The sequence below is a fragment of the Numida meleagris genome, chromosome 4 (assembly GCF_002078875.1).
Source record: "Numida meleagris isolate 19003 breed g44 Domestic line chromosome 4, NumMel1.0, whole genome shotgun sequence".
NCBI classification, from domain to species: Eukaryota; Metazoa; Chordata; class Aves; order Galliformes; family Numididae; genus Numida; species Numida meleagris.
The window spans coordinates 55,524,556-55,547,628 of NC_034412.1; the positions used below are offsets into that span (position 1 = coordinate 55,524,556).

General features: G+C 42.0%; 1 protein-coding gene across 3 annotated transcripts in view; it reads left to right on the top strand.

Moving 5' to 3' along the window:
* Positions 1–23,073, top strand: part of SLC4A4 (solute carrier family 4 member 4) — a 205,934-nt gene that overhangs the window by 46,217 nt on the left and 136,644 nt on the right. For all 3 annotated transcript variants that reach the window (XM_021396769.1, XM_021396770.1, XM_021396768.1), the window contains one exon: positions 13,820–13,999. In XM_021396769.1, the coding sequence (XP_021252444.1) occupies positions 13,820–13,999 (180 nt within the window). The remainder of the gene's footprint in view (positions 1–13,819; positions 14,000–23,073) is intronic.

The following is a 23,073-nucleotide window of genomic DNA, read 5'->3' on the forward strand; positions in this document are numbered from 1 at the left end:
GGAAAAATAAAGCTCCACCTTATCCTTTGAGATAAGGTATTCTTGGCTCCGTAAGTAACTTCCCCCACGCTTGCCGTCCTGCCTTCGTAGTGGGGTGGAGGATGCGGGGTTTCAAGTCTGGCGGCTGTCTTACTGGAAAGCAGGGTAGCACCCTGGCTGTGACCCATAGGAGAAGGGACTAGCTCTTGTGTGAGGTGTTTTGGCCTGTTTTTCAGTGGATTCTCAAAGTAATGGCATGGAGAGTATACCTTAGCACTGAATTCCAGAAAAAGTTCTGTTACAATGAAAACTTTTCTGTGGATTCCATTAACAGTATGGGATTTACTACATATAGAGCCTGAAACGGGGTATTTGTAGCAGTGTCTGGGGACATCCTTTGCCACTTTAGCTGATTGCTCCCCACACTTCCATCTTCCATCCTTCCTATTCTTGACCATGTGTCACTATGCTTTGCTGGTAGAAAGCTGTGCTATGCCATGAGTCTAAGATTATTTACTTGATGGTTGGATCAATGAAGAGAAACAAAGATTGCCATGAAAATCGTTACCTTCATTAACAGCAGGTAGAAGATATGAGAAAGTAGTTGCATTTAGCCATTTACTTTTTTTCTTTTCTTCTCCCGCTGCAACCCTCAGTTTTTGATCGCTGTAGACAGACCTCTGTTTTCAGAAACAATCAGACCTGTTTCATATCATTTCAAGCTTTTAATTGCTTCTAAATAAGTACAATAAAAAATACTCATGTGAAGTCTAGCACAGAATGTACTTCATTATTTTTCTTTGGTACCTTTAACTGCAGAGCTAGTCAGTGTAGGCTGTATTTCATTTGGTTTTGCAAAAGCAAGATGATGAGGACTTAGGGACTGCTTTTTTTCTCTCTTTCTGTACAGCAGATGGCATGACTTGGGACCAGCAGGCACAGATGGGAACCTGAAAGCTGCCCCACACAGTTAGTAAAAACAGGATGAGTGGTTTGGATTTTCCCAGCTGTGAAATGTTTGGATGAAAGATTTCAATTGAAGTTCTGTCCAGCTTTGGTTCTCAGGACACTTGACAGGATACTGAAATGTGCCCTTATCTGTTTTGTAAAAAATAACGAGATCCTAGTGCTATGGCTTCAGTACAGTCTTTTGATAATATACTAAATCCCTATGGAAAAGGTAGGAGGTGTTTTTCTGTGTGTGGATTAATTAAGTTGATTGTGTAAACGCTGCGACTTCTGTGAAATGTAAATCACTCGTAAAGTGGTTTGTTCAGAACTCTGTTGTCCTTCAGATAATATCACTTGAGTTGTTAGTTAGCTCAATGCTGGTAAATCTCTGAGCGTGCTTACTGTTGGCGCTTTCCAACCTGTGTCTGTTTCACCCACTGTTGCCTGAAGTATCTTTCTGGTTATTGCAGATGCTTTTCATCTGTTGGCAGGGATCAGGGTTAGCTTTGAAGATGCTGGGGTTGTGTGAGAAGGTGCTGAGAGTTCCTGAAAGCTCTGTAAGAAAAACTGCAAAGTTCTTACGGTGATAAACTGATTTTATGTAAGATAGTGTTGGCTGCACATATAGAAGAAATGGAGAAAATGGTTTCAGAACAGCTGAGTCAATATATGATGTATTTCACCCTCTGCAAAGAAAAGATTGCGTTTTTTTTAAAGCAAGGATAAGTTCTGTAGTGAGTGTAAGGTAGTTGGCAGCTAAGAGCAATACATTCCATACCATTCTGACAATGGCTTTCGTTATAGCCAATCTAAAATTCACACTTTAGTTTGAAACAATTTCCCCTTATTCTGTCACAACAGACCCTGCTAAAGAGTCTGTCCTTTTCTTTCTTGTCGCTTTAGATACTGAAGGTACAGCCCCCCTTTTAGGTACTGGAAGAGTCATCTTAGGGATCAGGCACAGTATTTACTCAACTCTAGGGTTCACCTTCTGCTTCTACGGAGACCTTCTGTGTCATATCAAGCAAATCATTTGATCATTCCCTGCCTCAGCTTCTCATCTGCAAATGGACCGATTATACTTCCTCTGGATGCATAAGATTTTTGATATTTGAAAAGAGGAACTGCCATGTACTAGGAAGTTGCCCAAGAGACAGCACCAAAGGCTGCTTTCCAGCTGCTGAGGTGATTCACACGTGAAATGCAGATATTCTTTTGCTTCACTTTCAGACTCCTCCAGCGTGTGGTGGCTCTCACATAAGCCAGTGCACACCCACCCAGTCTGTTGGTCTTTACATTACAACATCATATGCTAACAGCTTAGACTTTCCTTTCACTTGGGTCATATCTGTGCTCCAGTAGCCCAGTGCTGTGGGAACTTGGGACTGAAAAGAAACACAGAAATCTGTAGTGCTTTCTCAAAAGAAGTGTGCTGCAGGAGAGGCATCAGCAAGCCTTTTGTAAAGGTGGCTCCCACTACATTACTTCCCATCTGGTGCCCTGCTGGCAGAGCTTGGCCTTCTGATACACTCAACCTCAACTATAGTCTGCCTTCTAGAAAATATGCTGTTGCCTCTCTGTGTTTAATTCCAACTGCAGCCTTGGAGTCAAAGTTGGCTTGCAGTGGGGCTGTTCTCCCTTATGATGTGGTATTGCAGTATTGGGCACTTACAAGGACTTCTGCTGAGCTGCCTGACACTTGCCAAAGAAATTGGATGCTGGTTAGGTAGACCTCTGCCTGGCATGTTGCAGTTGTGTATCTTGTTTTGGTTGCTGACCTCTGCCCAGTCTTTGCTGTTTGTTCTTCAGGCTTCAGACAATGTGCCTCTTGATGCAGCCATAGATGGCTAGTAGTTCTAAGAAGAACAGGATTTGCTTCAGAGTTTAGGGTCCCAGTTGCAGTGCTGTGCCTTCTTGTTGCTTGAGCACTAGTGGTAAAGCAGCAGCTAGCTTCTGGTACCTGGAAAGCAGCTTGAGATTCCCTTGCTTAAGTCAGGGCAGCACTTGTGAAGCTTTGCTCAGTACATGACAGCATGCCTGGCACCAGAGTGGCAGCCGTCTACTCTTAGTGTCACAGAGACACTTCTGGTGGTGGCTTCTCCCTTCAGAGATGTTTGATGGACCTTTTTTCTCTCCATCTTTCTCTGCCTTGAGTTTGTAGAAGATCGTCGTGAAGCTGACCAAGCTGGATGCTAGTTGTGTCTGTACCAATAAACCAAAACTTTAACTTCTCTGCATAATCACAAAATTCACCCCTGCATTTAAGGGAAAGAAAATCCATTTCTGACTGACTTGCTCATCAGCATTTATAGTAATGATGATACAGTAATAATTTATAGTAATTTTTCTGTGCTTGTAAAATCAATCAGAGGAAGAATGTTAGAAGTTTTTGTTCCAAAGTCAGTGGCCTGGAAAAATGGCAGTGTCCTCCAACTGAAGACCTAAGTACGTAGGCTCAGTAGCTAGGAAGATCAAGGCTGTTATTTATATTGGAGAGTGATCTAAAACCTACCTGCCTATATTCATTTAATAGTGCCAGTTACAGCTTGGTATTCACTTGGTAATTAGTGAGATGGAAATAGGGAAAATGAGGCCAAGATTTTCAGGCAAGATGGGCTGTTTTGTGTATATCCATTTTGGGTGGTAATTCAGGGCATTTCTAAAGGAGACATGATTTTTTAAGAAACTGATCTGTTCTCGAGGGGGATGCCAGAAAATCCAAAGGAACAGTGTGTTTGAACAGCTTGGTCTAAAACTTATAGCAGGCAGCCCTGCCCAGCACAACTCTCTTCCTCTGCTCAGCTTCCCAAAGCTATGCTTTTGAAGAGTTTTCTTGAGGTAGAATCCAAGCAACACTGTCCAGATTAGGTCAGATAACAGTAGGGCAGGTTCGGTGGCTTCTGTAACCTCTCATAGCTCCAAAGAAGAGAGAAAGAAAAGCAGCTTATGGGGTTGTGGGTAAGAGTCTAGCAATAGCTTATATAAAGCTCAGTGGTAATGACCCAAACACATTTATTGTTATGTGTAAACAATGTCGACCCATTAATTTATTGTGGTATCTTTTAGCTGCCATCGGCAAGTGTCTTCTGGGCTTCGTGGCACACATTCTAATCCTTTCCTAGCAATGACTGACTGACTTAATTTCCTATTTTTGAACAGAGTTTGTAGGTTTTTCTAAAACCCAGATGAAGATTTTACTTTTAAATTTTCTTTTCCTATTATAGACCTTCCCGACTCGATTATGTGAACTCTGTCTTTTAGAACTATCCTGTTCTCTGAGGCTAACTCACATTTTAAACGTGCTTCACTGGAACAGCTCCTGAGTCTTGCTAGGAGTCTGGGATTTTGTCTGGGTCATTGATAGGCAGCAAGTGAGCATATGTTTGAAATTGAGATGTGCAAGCTTTAGATAGTTGGTTAAGAACACTTTCTATCTGGCTAACTATAGTGTTGTTATATGGGAAGCTTTTATAGACTGCAGAAGTCATCTCACATAAAGATTAAACTGTCCTTTTGAAGATATTGAAGATCTAAGAGTCTGCTGATAGCAAAAGATTCTCATACTTACATGCTGTCTTCCACTACCCAGTTCAGTTCCCTTCCCCTTGTACTTATTTTAGTGAAGGATTAAATATTGAGGAGTAATACAAATATGTAGCATGCTCTTTGCTCAAGTTCACTGCTTAATCAAGTAATTCATTGCATACTCATTGCCAGTGTTGAGTTCTCTCTTGAACTTTTCCATCCTAGCAGTGAAGATGGGATCCATTAGGAGAGCTGGGAGAACTGAAGAGAGCTGCGCTATTTCTAATCTTGTCCCTTCTTGTTTTATCTTTCAGCTGAAACTTAGCTTGCATTTTGTCTCTCCCTGAGACTCTGTTTTCTCTTTTGCCCTGTACTACCCATTTCTCACTACTTTTCTGTTCTCTTGATGGCCTTTATTAGGTTGTGAAGCCTGTACTGAACATTATAGTTGCTCTGTTTATAAAGTGTTTGCCCCCATCCTTCAAAAGCCCATCATCTGATTGGATCACATGGACCATTTTCTTTGGCCAACAGCCACATAGCATGGAGTAATTATCTTATTGCATATTATTGTCATTTTAAATGCCGTAATGCCTGTACCCCATCCTGATCTCACTTTGTTCAGAGTACCTGGTTGCAGATTTTCACAGTCATTGCAGGCATGAGTTATTGTGTTTCTGCCAGTCAGTCTCTTGCCCAACATCCTTTGTCCAAATCCAGGCATCCACTTGATGTTTCTGGTCCTCTGGTTTGTGCTCAGACCCTTAACAGACCTTTGGTTCCCATCATGAGAACCTCTTGCAGAAGTGATTTTGTGCTCAACTATCACCACCGTGAGACATGTACATTTCTGCCGTACTGAAATTGTTACTGTGACACAAAGAGCCAAGTCTGTCCCAGTTACACTGGCTGCCCTCACTTTGGAAGGAGACATTTTTTATATGGTTCTGCTGCTTCTTTGCTCTTGGAAGCAGTAGTGATTTGAGTCTGATTTATCTCCAGTTGGAACATCTCTTTGTTTAGATTTCACTCAAATTTCAGCAAACTACTCAATGAAGCCTTGTGTACTTTACCTCACGGGTAAATTCCTACTTATCTGGAAAAGCAGTGTCTTGAGTATTAGTGTGTTCTGAGCATCCTGTAGGGACTCAGTGCTGAGCCCAGGAGTGTGCCTGGTCAGCCCATCTAAAGGATTGCTTATGGCTTTTAGTTTTGGCATCTGTGTTCAGATATATGTATGGGAATAGTACTTGGTGTTCACACTGTTTTAGAGGAAATAATGATGTTCCTGGTTTCTGATGCATGAACCAGCTGTATTCCCTGTCATGCCTTCTGAATTTACATGTCCCTTCTTCTACCCAGAGTTTAAATCTTCCTGATGCATCATTGAAAATATTCTGATTTGTCTATTGTTCTTGGAGACCTGTGTTTTCATCTGTGTGAAAGTTAATGTTCTTCATATTGCTCATGGGAAATTATTAGGTACTATATTATGTTGGAGGGGAGCATCGTTTCTGTTCCACCAGTGGTAACTGTGCCTTCAGAGGAGTTGCCTAGGCTGTGCACCCTATCCCATTTGCACTTGGGCACATGGTGTGATAGCTGCATCCTGGAGTGGGAGCTGGTTGGGGTGGACGTGCCAGCCTTGGGAGGTGGTTACTACCTGTAACCCATTTTAATCAGGTAGGGTTAAGTGCACTTGGCTCACAGCAGCATGGCCTTTTGTTCTTATTTCTTGAGCTGATTTGAAACCTAAGCAGGGCTTACTTCAGGAGTTTCTTAGTGCTACTTTTAGTATCTCCCTTTTAAAATGGATCATCCCTATGATTTATTTGTCCTTCTGGCCCATCAGCTTTTTATGTCATTTACTTCCTTGGATTCTTGTACAAAATGAGAAATATCCTTCCATTGCCACTTCCAGTTTTGAAAAGCCACTAAAAATTGCACAGTTGCTCTGATCCCAGTGGTGTGTTGCCACATTGAGCTGTGTGCTTGGCAGCACCAGCCGCTTACTGGCCATAAAGACTCAAAGGTGTCATGTGGTCTTCTGACAAAGCGTGCAGCAGGCTGCGTCCCTTGGCAGCCTTACCTGCCAGCCTCATGTGACTTCAGAGCTGCTGCAGATGCAGGTCCCAAAACGTTGGGTGTCTCTATGGAACAACTTTGCATAAAGGTAGCAACTCGTAAGTAGTAGGAATAAAAGCCATATGCTCTAGGAGTGTGTCAGGAAGCCACATACATAACTAAAGCTTCCTCACCCTGGGGATATGCTGTGTTTCAATTCCACCCAGGTATGAGACCGATTTGTTAGGCTATGAAAATGGGCAGAGAATGGCACACCTTTGCCTTCCTATGTTATTAGGTTAGCTGTGCCTAAAAGTTAAATGGCTGCTGTGTGCTGAGCAAAGCCCTTCATGCAGGTAGCCTGAAATTTCTGTCCTAGCCTCTTCTCTGAGTACCTGGACACACACAGCTGCCTAGAGCAGGAGGCACAAGTGGCCAGAGCGGTTGGCTTTAGGAGAAGAAGTTGGCTGCATAGACATATTAGTTGTAACCACATGAGCTTGTCCAGGCTTGACGAGGTTTGATGTGACTCTCCCTGTTCTTTGAAAAAGAGCCTTGAAAGTGAAAATAAGGACTGGCTAAAAAGTGCTGATACTTAACTCATTTTCATTGCTTCATAAATTTGTAATGTTAGTTTTTGAACTTGCTTTCTTCTAAGGTGCCAGTCTGAGTTTCTTTATGGACTAGTCTGACCATGCTCTAAGTCTCAGCAGCCCTGATTGTGTAGAAAGGATTTCTTCCTAGATATTAAGCAGCAGGTGGGCTTTATCTTTTGATCTTGTAACTTTCAGCTCCTTTCTCCAGTTGATCAACTTTTGTTTTTGCTAAGCAAAAGCTATTTCACCATTTGCTTAAAAGAACAGAGTTCATGTTTTAAATAAGAGAGTGTTATAGATGAAGTGTGATCACTTTCTGCTGGTTTGTTTGGCTGGAGATAACTGGAATGGCAAATTAATTTCACAGGTTTTCTGATAGTAACCTACACTTGGATTATTGCCATTGTCACTGACACCATATTACATAACTGTGTTTAAGTACATAATAAAAAAGGCTTTTTGAAAAGACCATTGTTGTGTGACTGCCTAAATTCAGTCTTTGTGAGAAGCCTGAACTGCAGAGTTATTTATAGGTGAGTGAGACATCCAATCTATTCTATATGATTCTTTTGGGAAGTTTTTTTTTTTTTTTTAAATCAATGAGGTGATAGGAAATTATGCTTTTTGAAGCGAATGTGGTTCCAGAACTAGTTGGGAAAGAACACCTTAACTCTGGATTTCTTTCTCTCTAGATGCGTTTTTGCCGTTTGGCACTTGTGTTAAAGCATGAATAGATCCACGTGTTTCAAACAGTATACACAGCTTGCGCTTCAGAGACTTTGGGATGTCAAGTTTGGGACTGACATAATTACACTGAGAGTGAGTAATTCCTTGCCCCGGGCACACTTCCCACGTGGGCAGATCCCAAGATCTCTTCATCACTTACACTTAGCCAGATCCGCAACTGATTGTGCCAGGCTTGTCCTGGTTCTTTCACAGAGCTGCATTGCCCCTTGCTGAGTGCTGAGCAGCCATTCAGTGTGCTAGCATGGCACGTACACCCTGCCTTTCACTCTCTAAAAGACATCGTCCTTTGAAGGAAGGACAGAAAAGGATCCTCACAGACAGACTCTTCAGGCTTGGCTCGAGGCTTGTGCTGCAGCAACTGCAAAAAACAGCAAGCAGTATTACTGGTATAGACACATGGGAACCTGGTGTGTCATATACATGTGCAGAGCCTGCCTTGTCCTGTGTCCTTCTGCATGCCTCAGTATGCAATGGGGAACAGGTACCTGAAAGGAGGCTGGAACGTGCAGGTAGCATGGGTGGTCAGGCTAAGCTAACATACGAGTCTGGCAATGGAACCGCACCCAAACAACTAATGGGTGCCAGATGCTTTACTAGGTCTGAAAACTTCAAGCCTGCAAATTTCTATGTTCTTATTTTTCAGTACACATTTTTTGTCCTGTGTTTGCGTTTCTTTGATCTCGAGGTTCCCTTAAATGGAATAACTCTGAAAGAGACTAGAGAGTGTGGTTTTGCATGGGAAACAGCATGCTTGGGGGCTGTGGCTAGTTGAGGCAGGATATCTAGAACTGCTTTCTTCCCTCATTCTGTCAGCGTGCTGCTGGGATCAGCATATGAGTGTGCATGACTTGAGATTCAGGCAGCTTCACTGCCAGTGCTTTAACAAGACCATGCTTGGCCAGGACAAAGACGAGAGATGAACAGATATTCCTGCAGGCAGGACGGGAATGGTGCAGTTTTACAACACTTAAATTTAGTAATATGTGAGTGGGTTTACAGTGATAAAGCTGATTCAGGGAGACCCTTGTGCCCAAACTCTAAATTTGGACTCTGAATCATGAGCTGCTGTTCTTTAGTAGCTCTTAATGAAGGAAAAGATGCTGTTACAACCAAAATTTTTCAGAGGAAAGATACCTCTCTGATGAGGACTGCTTCTTGCTTTACTAATGAAATGAGCCAATTTTGCTCCAAATTTGGTACGTAGTAAAGTTTATTTTGGGGCAAATAAAAGTTTAGCTTCAAAAGTTACAGCAGAAATAAGTGGGGAAGCTGTGACCCTCTGCTGTCCTTTAGAAGGGGAGAGGTGCATCTTGCTTTTACTTGCAAGCCTTGCTGTGCATCTTAGATAGGAGATTTTACAGCTCTGTGAAATTAATGCCTCTGGTCAACCAGAACAGTTCTAGAATGAATGAGGTACACACAGGGCATAGTCATTTTCCTGGGGGAGAGTGGGTAGAGATGGAGGAGGAGGCTGTAAGCACAGTGGGCACCACAGGAGGAAATGTGTAAGTGGCTCATGCTGAGTGCACAAGATAAGTTTATGGCTCAGTGGGACCTGGATGATCAGGAGAAGTTTCTCACTGGGCTTTATTCTTCCCACCCTTCGCCAAGCTGCCGGATAGCACTGTGGTGCATGTGTGTACCGTTAAATTTATCAGGCATTGCCATTTGTAGTGAATCGTTCTCATGGGAAAGCTCCGTTAGCCCAGTGAGTAGGAAATGTCTCAAAGTTGTGCATTGAGAGTATGTGTCAATTGTTTCCTTCCAGGCATTTTGGGAAGGGAGCCTAGAAGTTTATCTCAGCATTTGCAACAGTGTAAACAGATGCCAAGTACTTCAAGTATGCAGAAACGGAAAACATCTTGATTGGCTACTCTGAACAGACTGTGAGAGAAAAATTGAAAAGGGAAAAAAAAGGGGGTGGGGAGGCAGGGAAAAGGGCAAAAAGCAACCTTAACTAAGGCTCTCCCATGCAGAATAGGGAAAAGAAGCTAAGTAATGCAGATGTTGGCCCGCAGATATACAACTTAGTTTCATATCACCAAAATCTGTACTGTGCACACGTGATCAAAAGATTAAAGAGATTGTCCAGTTCTGCTGGCAGCATATTAAAGCATTAAGACTACAGGCTTACTATGATGTGTTTGTATTATCAAGCTGACCACAGAATTAAAGTGATTCAAAGGAGGACGTTGTCTAAATAGAAAAAGCTGGAATCACCCCATCCTTTTTCATCTGGCTTTTGCATTTGATCTTGTAAGAATTCCTTGAACAGATACTGCTGCCCATGTCTCCCAGGGGCCACCCCTACCCTAACACCTGCTGCTTGTGCTCAGATAAGATTTCTCTATCCCTGTGCAGCATTTATGCCATCTGCCGTGTTACAGCTGATATTTCCAGTTTCTGGAATAGCTTTCCTGGTTTTATGCGGCACAGCTGAGTCCTGTCTTCAGATGCTGATCTGCAAATCTTGCTGTAGGTTTCACCAACTTTGGCATTACAGCTCTGCCTGTTCCCAGGGGCCTCTGTGATTTGAGCCCATTTTGGAAGGATCGCTGTGCTGTCACTCTGGGCTGGAGGCAGCAGGTGCTGGTCCCTTTCCTCCTGCCATTGTTGAGCTGCCTCACTTTGGACCTTGCTCGATCCTGGGTTTCTGTTTCTTTTTTCATCCTGCTCCCTGGGATGACAAGTTATTGGTACCATGCCGGATGGTTATACAGTGTTGGCAACCCAGAGCATCAGGAGATGTGCACTGTAGCAGTGAATTTGTTGGCTCCTAGACTGTGCACTGTGGAGTTTCTGCAGTGAGCCTTTTGATGCCTTATGCTAGACAGAACTGGCTAAAAAGTAACTTCATTCTGAGAGATTTTCAGTAACACCCTGCTCTTTGACATCTTTATATTACTAGCATTATATATCTTTGCATCTCTGTATCTGTTTTATTAATTGGATGCGATCTTCTGCATAGTTGCAGCCTGTACAGAAACTACAGCTTGCTGTAACAAGCACCAGAAGTGCTGTTATTTGTTTTGGGGGCCATCACCAGCACTGTTATATCTGTGGTCGAGCAGGGAGTTCCTTTATAAGCCTCTGGTCTCTGTTACAACTTCCACCTAACAAATTACTTTGGAGCCAAAATGCATCACATTTAGTGCCAGTCTGGGGATAAGTGTGTGTCTTTAAGCAGTCATACTGTAGATTTTTCTTTCTCTTCTAATTTTCTTAGTCTTTATGAATCAAAAGTGCAGTTTTTTAGGAGCCTTTTTTCAGATGCTTTTCTATGCTTCAGTAACTCAATAACAGTTTGCACTTAAAATTTCGAATCTGTCCTCTGTGTTTGCTTTTTAAAGGAGTTACTCTTAGAGATCTGTATACCTAAATAATTTTACTGGGCTATGAAGCACACGTGTAGATGGGTGTGAGAGGGAGTGTTAGATGCATAGGGCATGAGCTATTTTCATAAGCCTCTGGCCCTATCCCTGAATAGAGCTCGTTATTCCATTCTTTGCATAGTCCTTGGGCAATACCGTTAGCTCTTTTAAAGTTACTGTCAGGAAGGGCCATGCTGGTCAAGCAGCCTGAGATGCTTTTGGCATAACATTTCATGTGCACAGTAAGTGAACAACTCACCAAACTTTACAGCTGGCCTCAGGAGCGTGTGGAATTTGAAATGATAAAAGCAGAGTCTCTGCAAGGAAAGAACCAGACCTGACACACCTCACAGATAAATGCAATGAGAGAAAGGTTAGGAGTGCATTTTTGAACAGGATATTCTCGTGCCCATGTCCCACATACAGCTCTGCGTGTGGGCTGCCTGATCATCCATCATCACACGCTGCCATTGCTGATCCACTGCTGTCTCTTTCGGTGTCCTCAGACGAGGTGTCTCAGGAGAGATTAATGTTTTCAAAGGCTGTTTTTCAAGGAAAAGAATAGATTGTTATGGAAATTGGGGATTTTGTGACAAAATTTTCAGTTTCTTAGTCTCAAAGACTGGACTTAGAGCAGATGCATACACAGTGGAGTTAACTCATAGCTGCTCTCTATTTATATTTACTGTTGTGCTGGCATTTCCAAAACAGCTTCCTGCAAAGAGACAAATAGATGGTTAATCTGGAACCATGTAATGCTGCTGAAAAGGAAACAACAGTAATAGGTGGAGCTAGCAGATGATATGAAAGAGCAATGTAAGAAAGGAAGATCGGTGGAGGTGGGTAGATAGTAGGGGCTAGTTTTCCACCTAACTTTCCCGAGTGAAGCCTGACTTTTGTTGCTTGCTTAACTTAATTCTTAATCCTTTGTAAAAGGGAGAGAGGTCTGCGCACAGGTCTGAGGTGCAGGACTCTGCATCTGGTGACAGACAAGCATATCTGCCTTGAGATGCTGTCAGTGTTGTCTTCTTGGGTGTCATCCACGTGACAGAACCTTCTGTGGCTTTAGGAGTGATGCAACTCCACCTTCTGCAGTGTGTCTCAGTAGAGTTTTTTTGATAAACATCCTCTTTGGGAGATAGCTGTAGGTGCTGGAGTTGGGGCTGAGGGTGTTTTATCTGTGCTTCCTGTCAAAGCCTCAGCAGTCATGGAGGCTGGTGTCTGAAGGCTGCAGTGTGGGACAGCCTCTCCTGTCTCAGAGGAGCCACCTGCCAAATGAGTCAGTTCAGCAGGAAGGATTTCAGCTCTCCTAAAGCTGGAGCCTTGGCCTTTTCCTGAATATGTGATCTGATACAGTTGCATGTGGTTTTAGCAGCCGTCCATTCATGTGAGGTGTAAGCATATGTTAAAAATAGCTGTATACAAGGTGTAAACGTATGCTAAGAATAGCCGAATGTGAGGTGTAAGTTTTTGCTAGGAATTATGTATGTGAAGTGACTGAGCCAGTGACTCTGCAGAGGGGTAGCTCTGCAGAAACTCGTTTCTGGGTGTGAGCAGAAGCAGCTGACTATATGCAGATAAAGATACTTGTTCTCACGTGCATTTAAGACTCATTCATTCAGATAAATGTACTTCAGTTAGTAGTAGGGTATGTTTGTTTAGCTGCACTGGTTAGATACACTGAGAAATGAATGGGGAAATCAAATGTTGACAAAAGCATCAGACATCATCATTTATTTGAGGCAGCTGCTTTTAAAGCTTGAAGGAAGAAGACAGAATTATCTAGGCACAGAAAAAGACATATTTTCTATAAGCACAAGGGAAGATGTTTTTCCCAGGCTGGTAGAAGTATGGAAAATCCTGAAAATAGAACATTTTTGATGAAACCCATAAAAAAGAAATAGCAATTGGCAAATGTAGTTTAAGTGCTCTACTTTGAAATAAAACCCTGTATGAAAGGGAGAAGGCATAATATGTATTTCCAATGAGCATACAAAATTTGGCACTTAATTCTTATTTTGGAAAGCGTTAAGTCCTTTGAAGTTTGCAGTAACTCATGTCGGTAGTCCTTTCTCACTGCTGTACTGTAATATCCTAGTGGTAGTTGGATGCACAATGGACTACATGCTCAAGTGATATGTATTTTGTTGCTCTTTACTTTTCAATTAAACTGGATCAATTTGCAGAAAGTAGCCGTGTAGTCTCACCAGTGTATTTTGCAAAACAAATGGGAAAAAGTAAAGTGGGATTTTTTTGAATACAATTGTATATTGTATTGTCAAATTTGCATGATGGCCTTCTGTGGTGGTTGTTTTTATTTTTAAATGAGTCACGAGGACTGAATAATTATCAGTGTTTCTTCAGTGGAATGCTCTCTCAGAAATTACTGTATAAAAAATACTGCTCCAAATGTTTGTTCAAGAGCCCGTAGCTCACTGTTGGAGCCAAGAAACACACAGTGTTAGGCCAGTAATGATGGATACTTCGCTCACTTATTTGAATGAAATGCAGCATGAACTCTACTGATCGTTCATGCACAAACTACATGCAGTCAAAGTCAGTATTTGCTGTATTTCTATTCCTCAGGTCATCACACTGTTTACATCGGGGTCCATGTGCCGAAGAGCTACAGGAGAAGGCGGCGTCATAGAAGAAGACCTGGGCACAAAGAAAAGAAAGAAAAGGAGAAAATCTCTGAGAACTACTCTGACAAATCAGACGTAGAAAATGCTGATGAGACAAGCAGCAGCATCCTCAAACCACTCAGTAAGTACTGGTGTTGATTGTCACTTGCTACAATGGTCTGTTGTCTGGTGATTTGCTCCTGATCTGATCATGACAGAGAAAAGTGGATCAACGAAATCAGTCATCTTGTGTTCCACAATCAGAGTAGTCTAAATTAGTTGCTGTTGGGTGGTGGTTGTGACTTGGAAAGGCCAGAGCAGACATTTCATCCCTCTGTATTACCTCAGTTTGCTCCTGAGCTAGTGCCAGTCAGCAGCAGGCCAGTGTTTTTAGAAGCAAGTTGACACTGTGTGTAAGGAGATAGCAAGGAAACACAAAGACTGAGGACGTGCTTGAACAGATCAGTTGCAGCTTCTGCCCTGGCTCTCAGGATGAATATACCATGGTTCAACCGCTCCATGCTTTCAGCTAGAAAGTTTCCTAGGAGCTGGTAGATAAGCACCAAGACCATAGCTACACGCTGTAAGAAACACATTCCCTCGGGATTCGGCTTCGTTGTATTAATAACTTACGGGAACAGCTCAGGGACGGTATAGCTCAGATTCTTGAGAATAATTCCAGGTGGCTGGAGTTTCAGTACACAACTAGCTTGCAAGTGAGAAAATGCTTTCTGAGCTAGAGAGAGAAGCATGCAGCGGTCTTAAGACCTGGTCTTTGAAGAAAGATGCAAGTTACACATTTTGAAATTGTGCTGCTGCATAGTTACTGCATGTAAAGACGTTAACATGGGATCAGATCAGTCATGTCTGTAGCACAGGGCCTTTTATTCTCAGTAGTGCAGATACTTCAGGGATTGAATACTGAAAAGAAAGACAAGTCACAAAGACCATTTGTTCTTCATAACTGTCTTTCTCCAATTCTTCCAAGGAAGTTTTCTTCTCAACACTCAGAAACCAGTAATTGGCTTTACACAGAAATAAATAATTATCTGTCTTCAGGAGCTCAAGATCTTCAGTGTTACATTCAGTAGAAATTCGTTTTTGGATTCTGGATATACTGATTTCCTAGGGGAATCATTTCCATGGGCTAATTGTTCTGATGGCTGAAAACCTGTTTCTTTCATCAGATTTTGATTTGCTGCCTTTTGTTTTGCTAATCTTTGTTTCTGGCTTTTATTTGAGAAAGAGTTAACTGTATTTTTTCCTGTTGTTTTCACATTTCAGTATGTTCTTGTCTACTCTTTCTCAGCATGTGAGCATAGCAGTCTTTTCATCTCTCTGTCTGAGCATTTACCCAGTCTCTTCCGGCCTGACCTATTTGCACTATGTACTTTTGGAATGGGATCGCTTAAATCCCACACAATATTACAGGTGTCCCATGCAACGGTGTTAGTATTTACATAATGTGTAACTTTTTCTGTGTAGTTGACCATCTCGTGTATCCAGATATTTTACCAGGTTCTGGCTATGACTTGCTGTTGCGCACTGGTGGCCAGATCTTTTTACAAGCAGGCACTGTTAATTTAGAACACTGTAAAGGATAAGAGTAGTTCAGGTGACTCTCTTGGATTTCCAAACATTGAATTACTTGCTGTCTCATCTCCTCAGGTTTTTTCCCTCTCATTCTGCATGTGTAGTGACACCAGACCTCCTTCAGAAGTTTCTCCCTTTCTATTCTTTATAAATGGTTCTTTATTTCCATTTAGGTTTCTGTTTCTTAGGTGGCTGCTGATCTGAGATAGTTGGATATTGAGGCTGTGCCAGCTTCAGTGTTTCTTACTGAAACTTTGTTGGAGGTTTTTGAGTGTCTGGTTGGCCTACCTGTGTGACGTATCCAGCTGCTCTCTTTGCTGACATGAAAAGTGTGTCCAAGAGAAGATCAGTTCTCTGCAGACAAAAAAAACCATGACTCACCAATCTAGTCTGCCTTTCATTACTGGCAATCATGGCAAGAAATCTCAGTACAGCCCTTTTTTTTTTTTTTTTTTTTAAATCAAAAGTTCATTTTCAAAGGAGAGCTAAGAACATGAGCAACAAAGAATTAGGGAAATTTTCTGGAGTTAGAAGAAAGGTGGAATGAAATACTTTGCTTACATTTGAGGCAGCTGTCAGAATAGGGAATGTGACATAAAGTATCTTTTAGGACTCAACCCTGAGGCTTAGAAGAATGGGACAGGCAAAGGAAATTTGTGAAGGAGTGAGGGGTGTGATTTGGCAAAGGGAGGAAATGTATTTGCACTGCGGCCCCAATGGAGGAATAGTTGGATTTTGATTTTCTTCTTACATGGGGGGTAATAGAGGAAACTGAGCAAGAAGGGAAATACGGAGCTTGGAGACAACGAGCCCTGACTTTAGGGAGAGTGGACATTAGCTTAACATGCCCAAGGTTATTTTACACTGATGAATAGCTATAAAGGGATGGCACTGGTAAGAGCTAGGACAGCTGTGCAGAGTCTTGCTGGGTCTGTACTTGGGGTACACAGTGTTTTGGTGCCTTCAGAAGAGGAGAAAAAATCTGTGCTGGATGCCAAGGACAGCAGAAGTCCTAAAACTACTGTGCGATCTTAAATAGTTCAGCATTTGCCTCATGAAGGGACACAAGAATAGAAGAGCAGAGGATGTTGCAGTTTGTAGGATTAAGAGCTGCTGGGACAGCTGTGTTAATGACCTTTGCATAACACTGCTTTGCAGGATGGCTGGATGTAACCAGGGCTAGCCATTATCACCTGTGCTGATCACTAAAAGTGGTATTGGATTCCTGCAGGTTTCAGGGACCTGGCAGAGGCTGAAGCTCAATTTGCACTGTGTAGCAGATATAATGTATAAGACATTGTCTTCAGAGAGGCTTCAGAGGGGAGTAATATGTGTATGAAAGCATAATGAGACAATAAAATGAAAGTACCATTTATGTAGATACTGGTGAGATGAGAGGACTGAATGGTGAGTTATTTGAATCTTTTCCTTAGCACTGGAAGATTTTAATATATTCTGTTTTTTTTTCTCAACCATATTTAAAAGCAAGCAAACCCCAATTTTAAATTAAGGAAACCCAAACATTTTAGAGAAATGTTCGGTGTGTCTGAGTCTACAAAAACAGTAATTTACATATCTACTTCCCTGTTGTTTTTTGCAATTACTAGCTTGGCCAAGTAATCGCCAGTCCAGATGGTATATAATTCTTAGTTTGTCTTCAGATATAAGGACAATCATGTAAAGATTGACTTGTAAAATCTGTAATCATGAAGTTGTCTAAACTATACTGAGAGATTTTGTTTTTTGAGCAGAAAGCTTAAGTCAGTTTTAATTGATACATCTCTTTTATTTCTTGATCTATCCCTAAGGACTGTGAATTCTAAGCCTAGATATCTTACCTGAAGTTGATGCCTCGGCTTCTTTGGTGAAAACCCTAGGATCAGATTTTGCCTGAATTTGAATTTGAATCACGAGGTCAAACTGCTTGTACCACAGAAATGAACATGATGAAACATTTCTGTGGATGGAATCAAGCAAGCCCTCAGTCCATAAATGCAAACTTGCCTATAAATATTTTGTTCTGGCTCAAAATCAGTCTAGCTGCACTTTGGTATTTGGGAATTGGTGCAATTTGGAATTGTCAATACTTTAAAAAAAAAAAAAAAAATCTATGTCCTGTTCAGCCAAACAAGCCATGCTCTGAGAGTTTATAAACAACCTTCAACTCTCCCATCTGGAGAGAGTGAGGCAAATGGAACACGTACAGATGTGCTTTACCTAATGTAACTTACTGCTTAGGAAAGATGCCTGCTTTAAAAACCCGGACGGGAATATTGTGTGCGCTGAGGAGGAGGAGGTGTTAAGGCGATGTTCCTACTCCAGAGCCCTTTCAGTGTATTCCAGGCCTGCGGGGGCTGTCTCTGTGCTCAGAGAGAAAATTGGTTCACACCCTTGTTTTCAGGCAGGACTGCTGACACTGGTGCTAGCAGAAATGTGGCTTCCTTTAACCGCAGACTGTTACAGATCCCTGCTCCAGGTGAGGTGTACCAGCACCTCAGTTCTAAAAGTAGCTGCTCTAACTGGCCTGGCCTTGCCTTCCACTTATGACCAGTAAGAAGGAAATAACTTTTAGCAGTGGTTATTCTGCACCACCCAGGAAAGTGGAATGGAAGTATTCTTGGGAAAAATACGTATGATTTCATTACTTTAAGCAGGGTTTTAATACCCTCTTCTTACCTGCCTAAAACAAACACGAGAGTGAGTAAATATATTTTTATACTGTTGGAACACTGAATTGTTTCTAGAATACCTGACCTGCAGAAGGAAAAGGACGGCATACTGAAAGAGATGGTGTAAAATAGGGTTTTCAGAGAGGAAAAATAAGTAATTTTGCAATGCTAATGTCTGTGGTATTGACTGACTAGAATTTTAGACACATCCTCTATCAGTCCTGGTTAACCCTCTTGGTGGGTTGAAGGGAAGACTCAGCTGGGAGTGAGTGGAAAGCCACGGAAACTTGTCAGCTGGCATGTGCAGAGGTGTCAAGCCTGGTTCTGCCTCCTCAGGTCAGCTGATTGCTCATCTTGATACAAGGCAGATGGTGTAGTTTGCTTTACTTGCAAGGGGTGAAAAAAGGAAGGAAAAAGGAAAGCAGTTAGATGCTTCTTCTGCTAGGCTGCCAGCTGAACCCATTTCCCTCATCCTCATTCTTTCCCACAGCCATGTGGAGATTTTTTTCCATGAGGAAGTGTACCTCTGCTCAGTCTGGGAAGGGGTTTCTTCTCACTGTGTGGTTGCTCTCCAAGTTTATTTGGCTCGCATCCCTGATACTTGTTTGAGGTGGCTCAAACCCAATGGAAGCGTGCCTCTCAGTAAGCACTGTAGCAGCAGGCAGCTTGTAGACACTATGTTGGTGTATGCAGTGGCAGGAGACTCTTTGCAGAGAGACCAGTACTTGTACAGAGCTTGCTTGGGTTACGTGGCCCAGCCCTGTGCCCCTTAGACAAACAGCATGATAACAAAGATATAGATCTCTCTCCATTTTGAAACTGATGCTGTGTTTGGAATAACAATACTCGGCAAATATGGCACAGACTTAGGCATTAGAAGAAACAGGAGTAGAAAATGTGTGGCTCTTTGGCAGAATGGAAAATTCTCATTGTTTAGTTTATCTGCATAGCGAATGGCTTCTGGAAGGTAAGAGACTGTCAGTACGTCTTCAGAACTCTGAATTCAGTTGTGAGGCTAAAAACCTTTTTATAGGCAAAGGTGATTCCAAAGCAATGGAGAGCAAGAAGTCTTAAACTATAAAAATGCCTGGCCCTTTTCAAAATTGTAGTTAAGGACTGGTTTTATGAATAATAACTTGCAATACTACACCTCATTTCAAGCCCCGAGGCATTATATATAAAATAATCACCAAAATGATACCAGTAACACAGTTGCAAAAGCTTGAAAATTCTCTGTTCTTCAGAGTGATTTTAAAGCCAAATAGCAATAAATATTCTCAACACTTTCATGAAATTAACTAGAGCCATAACTTGCTTCTCTGATTTCTCATTTTTCGGTTTAAAAAATAGGTGTGAGAAGGTGTTGGCATGCCTCTTTTGTGCTCTGTGGTGGTGCAAAATGATATTCACTCCTCTGCTCTGTAACATTTTGCAGAGCTGTTGAGTTTGTAGCAGTGAGGAGGAGAGGAGCCTTCATTCACAATTTGTGGAAAGAAAGTAATAGGCGAGTGGATTGCAGCATCTTATGTCCTTGAGTTGTCTTTCCTCTGAACCCCAAAGTCTTGTTGGCTGCCTGACTTAAGTTCATCAAGAGTACATGAAAACAGAACATTGGAACAGAGTCAGTGAAACAGGATAAAGAAGCAATTTGCTTTGCTGAAACAGTGAGCTACCTGCTGTTGTTGCTCTTCAGTTGTAAATATAAGACAACTTCATCCTCATCCTGATTTTAGGACTTTACATGCATATGAACACACACACATTCACTTGTGTCTTTATCCTCCTCTTCCACTCTAAAGACTGGGAAGAAGTCTTCAGCAGTTCCCTTTGCTAAAGGGCAATAAGATTAGATTTTCCTGGTACGTTACTGATATTGGCCAAGTGTAAAAGTTTTATGCCACAAGTTGTGGGATGATGAGCTGCCTTGTGATTCTATATGGCTTACTGACTGTTTTAATTAAAAACCACTTGTGGATCTGAAAAAATCAGTGTTGCTGAAGCAAGAGATCTGTATGAACTCAGCGTGAGTCTTTAAAAAATGGGCTGGGAGGAAAGGAAATGTAGTATTCATGACGTACTGGAAATGGGCATGGCAGAACACATATCCTTGTTCAGGGTCAGACATCAGAAGTGACTGTGATACTTAGCATTGGCAGGGGATTTGGCAGGGTACATGGGCTCAAAAGCAACAAGTAATAAAGATGCACCTGAGAAACTGATAAACTGCATTTTGTAATAGTATTTTCTTATGACCTGCATCCTTGAAGACAGTACATTCTGATTTTGGCAGAAGTGAATACAATGGGTGGATAAATACAACTGCAGAATATACATTTTGGAAAACCTTAAGAGGGATAAGTAGCTGTGAGTTGAGGCCATCTTTCATTTTACACTGTTCATGGCAGCTGTTCTGCATATGGTCGCATGTAGGCTAGGCTTACTGAAGGTTTTCTGAAACAGTTGAAGGGTGTAACTGTGATTCTGTTTACAGGACACAAAAGCAGTAACAGGGGAGCAAGGCTGAAAATCTGGATCTGTCTGTGTTTTTTCCAGACGACTCGTATAGCAAGAGAGAGGGAAGGGATGATATGTCATCCCATCAAAGGTTGTAAAGGTTTGCAGTTTGCTGAGAGAAATTCCTCTTCCACCTGCCATTAGTACTTCTTGAAGGTTTCAGTACAAAAATCACTCTTGAGTCCTCAGATGTGAGTTAGGAGGAGTTCTGTGCTGAAGGAGAAAAGTGTTGCAGCAGAGTCATTTTATTAAGGTGCTATTTGAGGCTTGTGCTTTCTGGATGGTGTGCATTTCTCACAGTGAAGGTGAGATTTGGGCTGGATGGATCAGATTTGCTGTGCAGGCAGCCCCTGTTACCCCCTGTACAGATGGCATCTTCCTAGGCTATGGGTTAATATGCAGCTTTTAACAATTCTTATTTAAAAGGCATATTTCTCTGAAAACTAAGTTCTGTATAACCTGGTGGTAGGGAAGATGGAACTCCAGAGAATTTGGCTTTCTTGAAGCTTGTTGTAAGTTTTAGGTACGTGTGCTAAGACTGTGCTGATGAATACTTGCATTTAAATAGTTCTTGGTAGGATGTTTTACATGGAAAAAGAGTTGTAATTATAATGCATTGTCTGAGCCTGACAGATCCTTTAACATCAGTTGGCACAGTTTTCTGAAAGGTAGTTAATCTGAGCTTGGTTTATCGAGATGCCTCAGGGATAGAAAAGATTTTGTGGTAAGCAATCTTGTAGCATGAATGCACCGTGGTGATTTGTTTAAGTGGAGGCTTTTTCGTTTTTAATCCAAGTACAACAGTTCATCTGTTGCTTCTGGCTGCTGTGGGACACACCAAAATTGATGTCATTAGTATCCTTAATTTCCTTTACATCTTGTTTTACTTCTTGCTTAATGAATACTTTTTTTGGCCCTTTCAGGTTCTTCACGTCATCTGGTAGATGTAGGTGCCTAGATAAAAGCGGTACCTTGTGTGCACAAAGATGGTTTTGGAACTATTTTTGTCTATTCGGTGCAGTACCCCTGACGGTGTACCAGCCAGGGATCTCTTGAGGCCAAGCTGCTCTGTTTTTTTCTGATGCGTTCTCTCACTTGGCAACACGATCTTTATCTTAAGAAGGCCCACCTTGGGGGCTGAAATCCCGATAGAATCCTTAGTGCCCTTGATTCTTTTAAGTGCTTCATCACATCCTTAATTCCTACTGAGCATGTATCCAGCTGTTTCTGGAGAACTAACTGTCCCGCCAGTAGGTCAGATACAGTCTGTTCACCTTATGCTTCACAGATCCTCAGAACCATCACTTTCTGAGATATCTGTGCCCTTTTGTTCAATGCTTGTTCTTCTAAACAGTTTGCCTACGCAAGGCCTGAAACAACATTTCACATTGCCTGAAGTATGCAAATATGTCTCATTAACTCAGTAGGTTAGGGAACCCTCCGTGCTCAGCCCGCAGGATCAGGAGTGTCTCTTGGAGACACAGTGAGCCTTCATGTCCACAGAGCACCTGCCCTGTGCTGAGGCACAGATAGCAGACTGTCTCTGGCACTGCCTCGAAGACAGAGATGAAGGTTTATTGGAAACCACCTATGGAAAATGGGATTAGAGACATCAGTAATACCTTCTGGACGGTTTTTCCAAGCTTTCTGTTGCAAGCGTCTCCTTACAAGGTACAAACTTTGCAACTCTTCAGCACCAAGTTACCTCTTTTCAGAGTGCTTGAACACAAAATGGAGAAGTAGTAACACTGCAGTGTTACAGAAGTGGTTGGTGATTTCAGTACAGTACAGCAGGCCCAATTTATAGATGCACCTGCCTGCAGCCTGGGCCAGAGACTACACATCAAAATGCACATCTTGGACACCTACAGAATTGTTCCTGTTTGTCTTACGCCTGAGTGTGAGGTGGCTTATATGTTTTTAAAAAAATGCATTTGACATCTCTTCGGCTTTTCTTAAATAGACTTCCTACCTCTTCACATGCAAGAAGATTTATAATAAATTAAATTTCTGATAACACCTCCCAACTTGTAGTACTTGCTTTTCAGGCAAAGATCCCATATTGCGGAGGATGTCCTGGTTGATTTCCAGTGAGGAGTGGAAGTTGCCAGTCTTAACTGTGGAGCAGTCCATCCATAATAAGATAGAATTAATTCGACAGGAATATTTAAACATTGATTTGGGAAGGCTCAGGCTTGGTGTCTGCTCCGCAAGTTCATTAAACCAGCAGTTGTAAATAGCAGGAGACAGCTACAGGATTGAAATAAATGGCCCTACTTAGCAGAGTTTATGCAGCACACTCCCAGGGTGTGCCTCTTTCTATTACTGGTGTTGGATTTTTCAGCAATCCAATTTCTTTTCTGTCTCTTTAGTACATGGGGTGGGATTTTTCAAAAGCTTTTAGCTTCAGATGACTAGAGTAAGAGAAAAGACAGAGCAG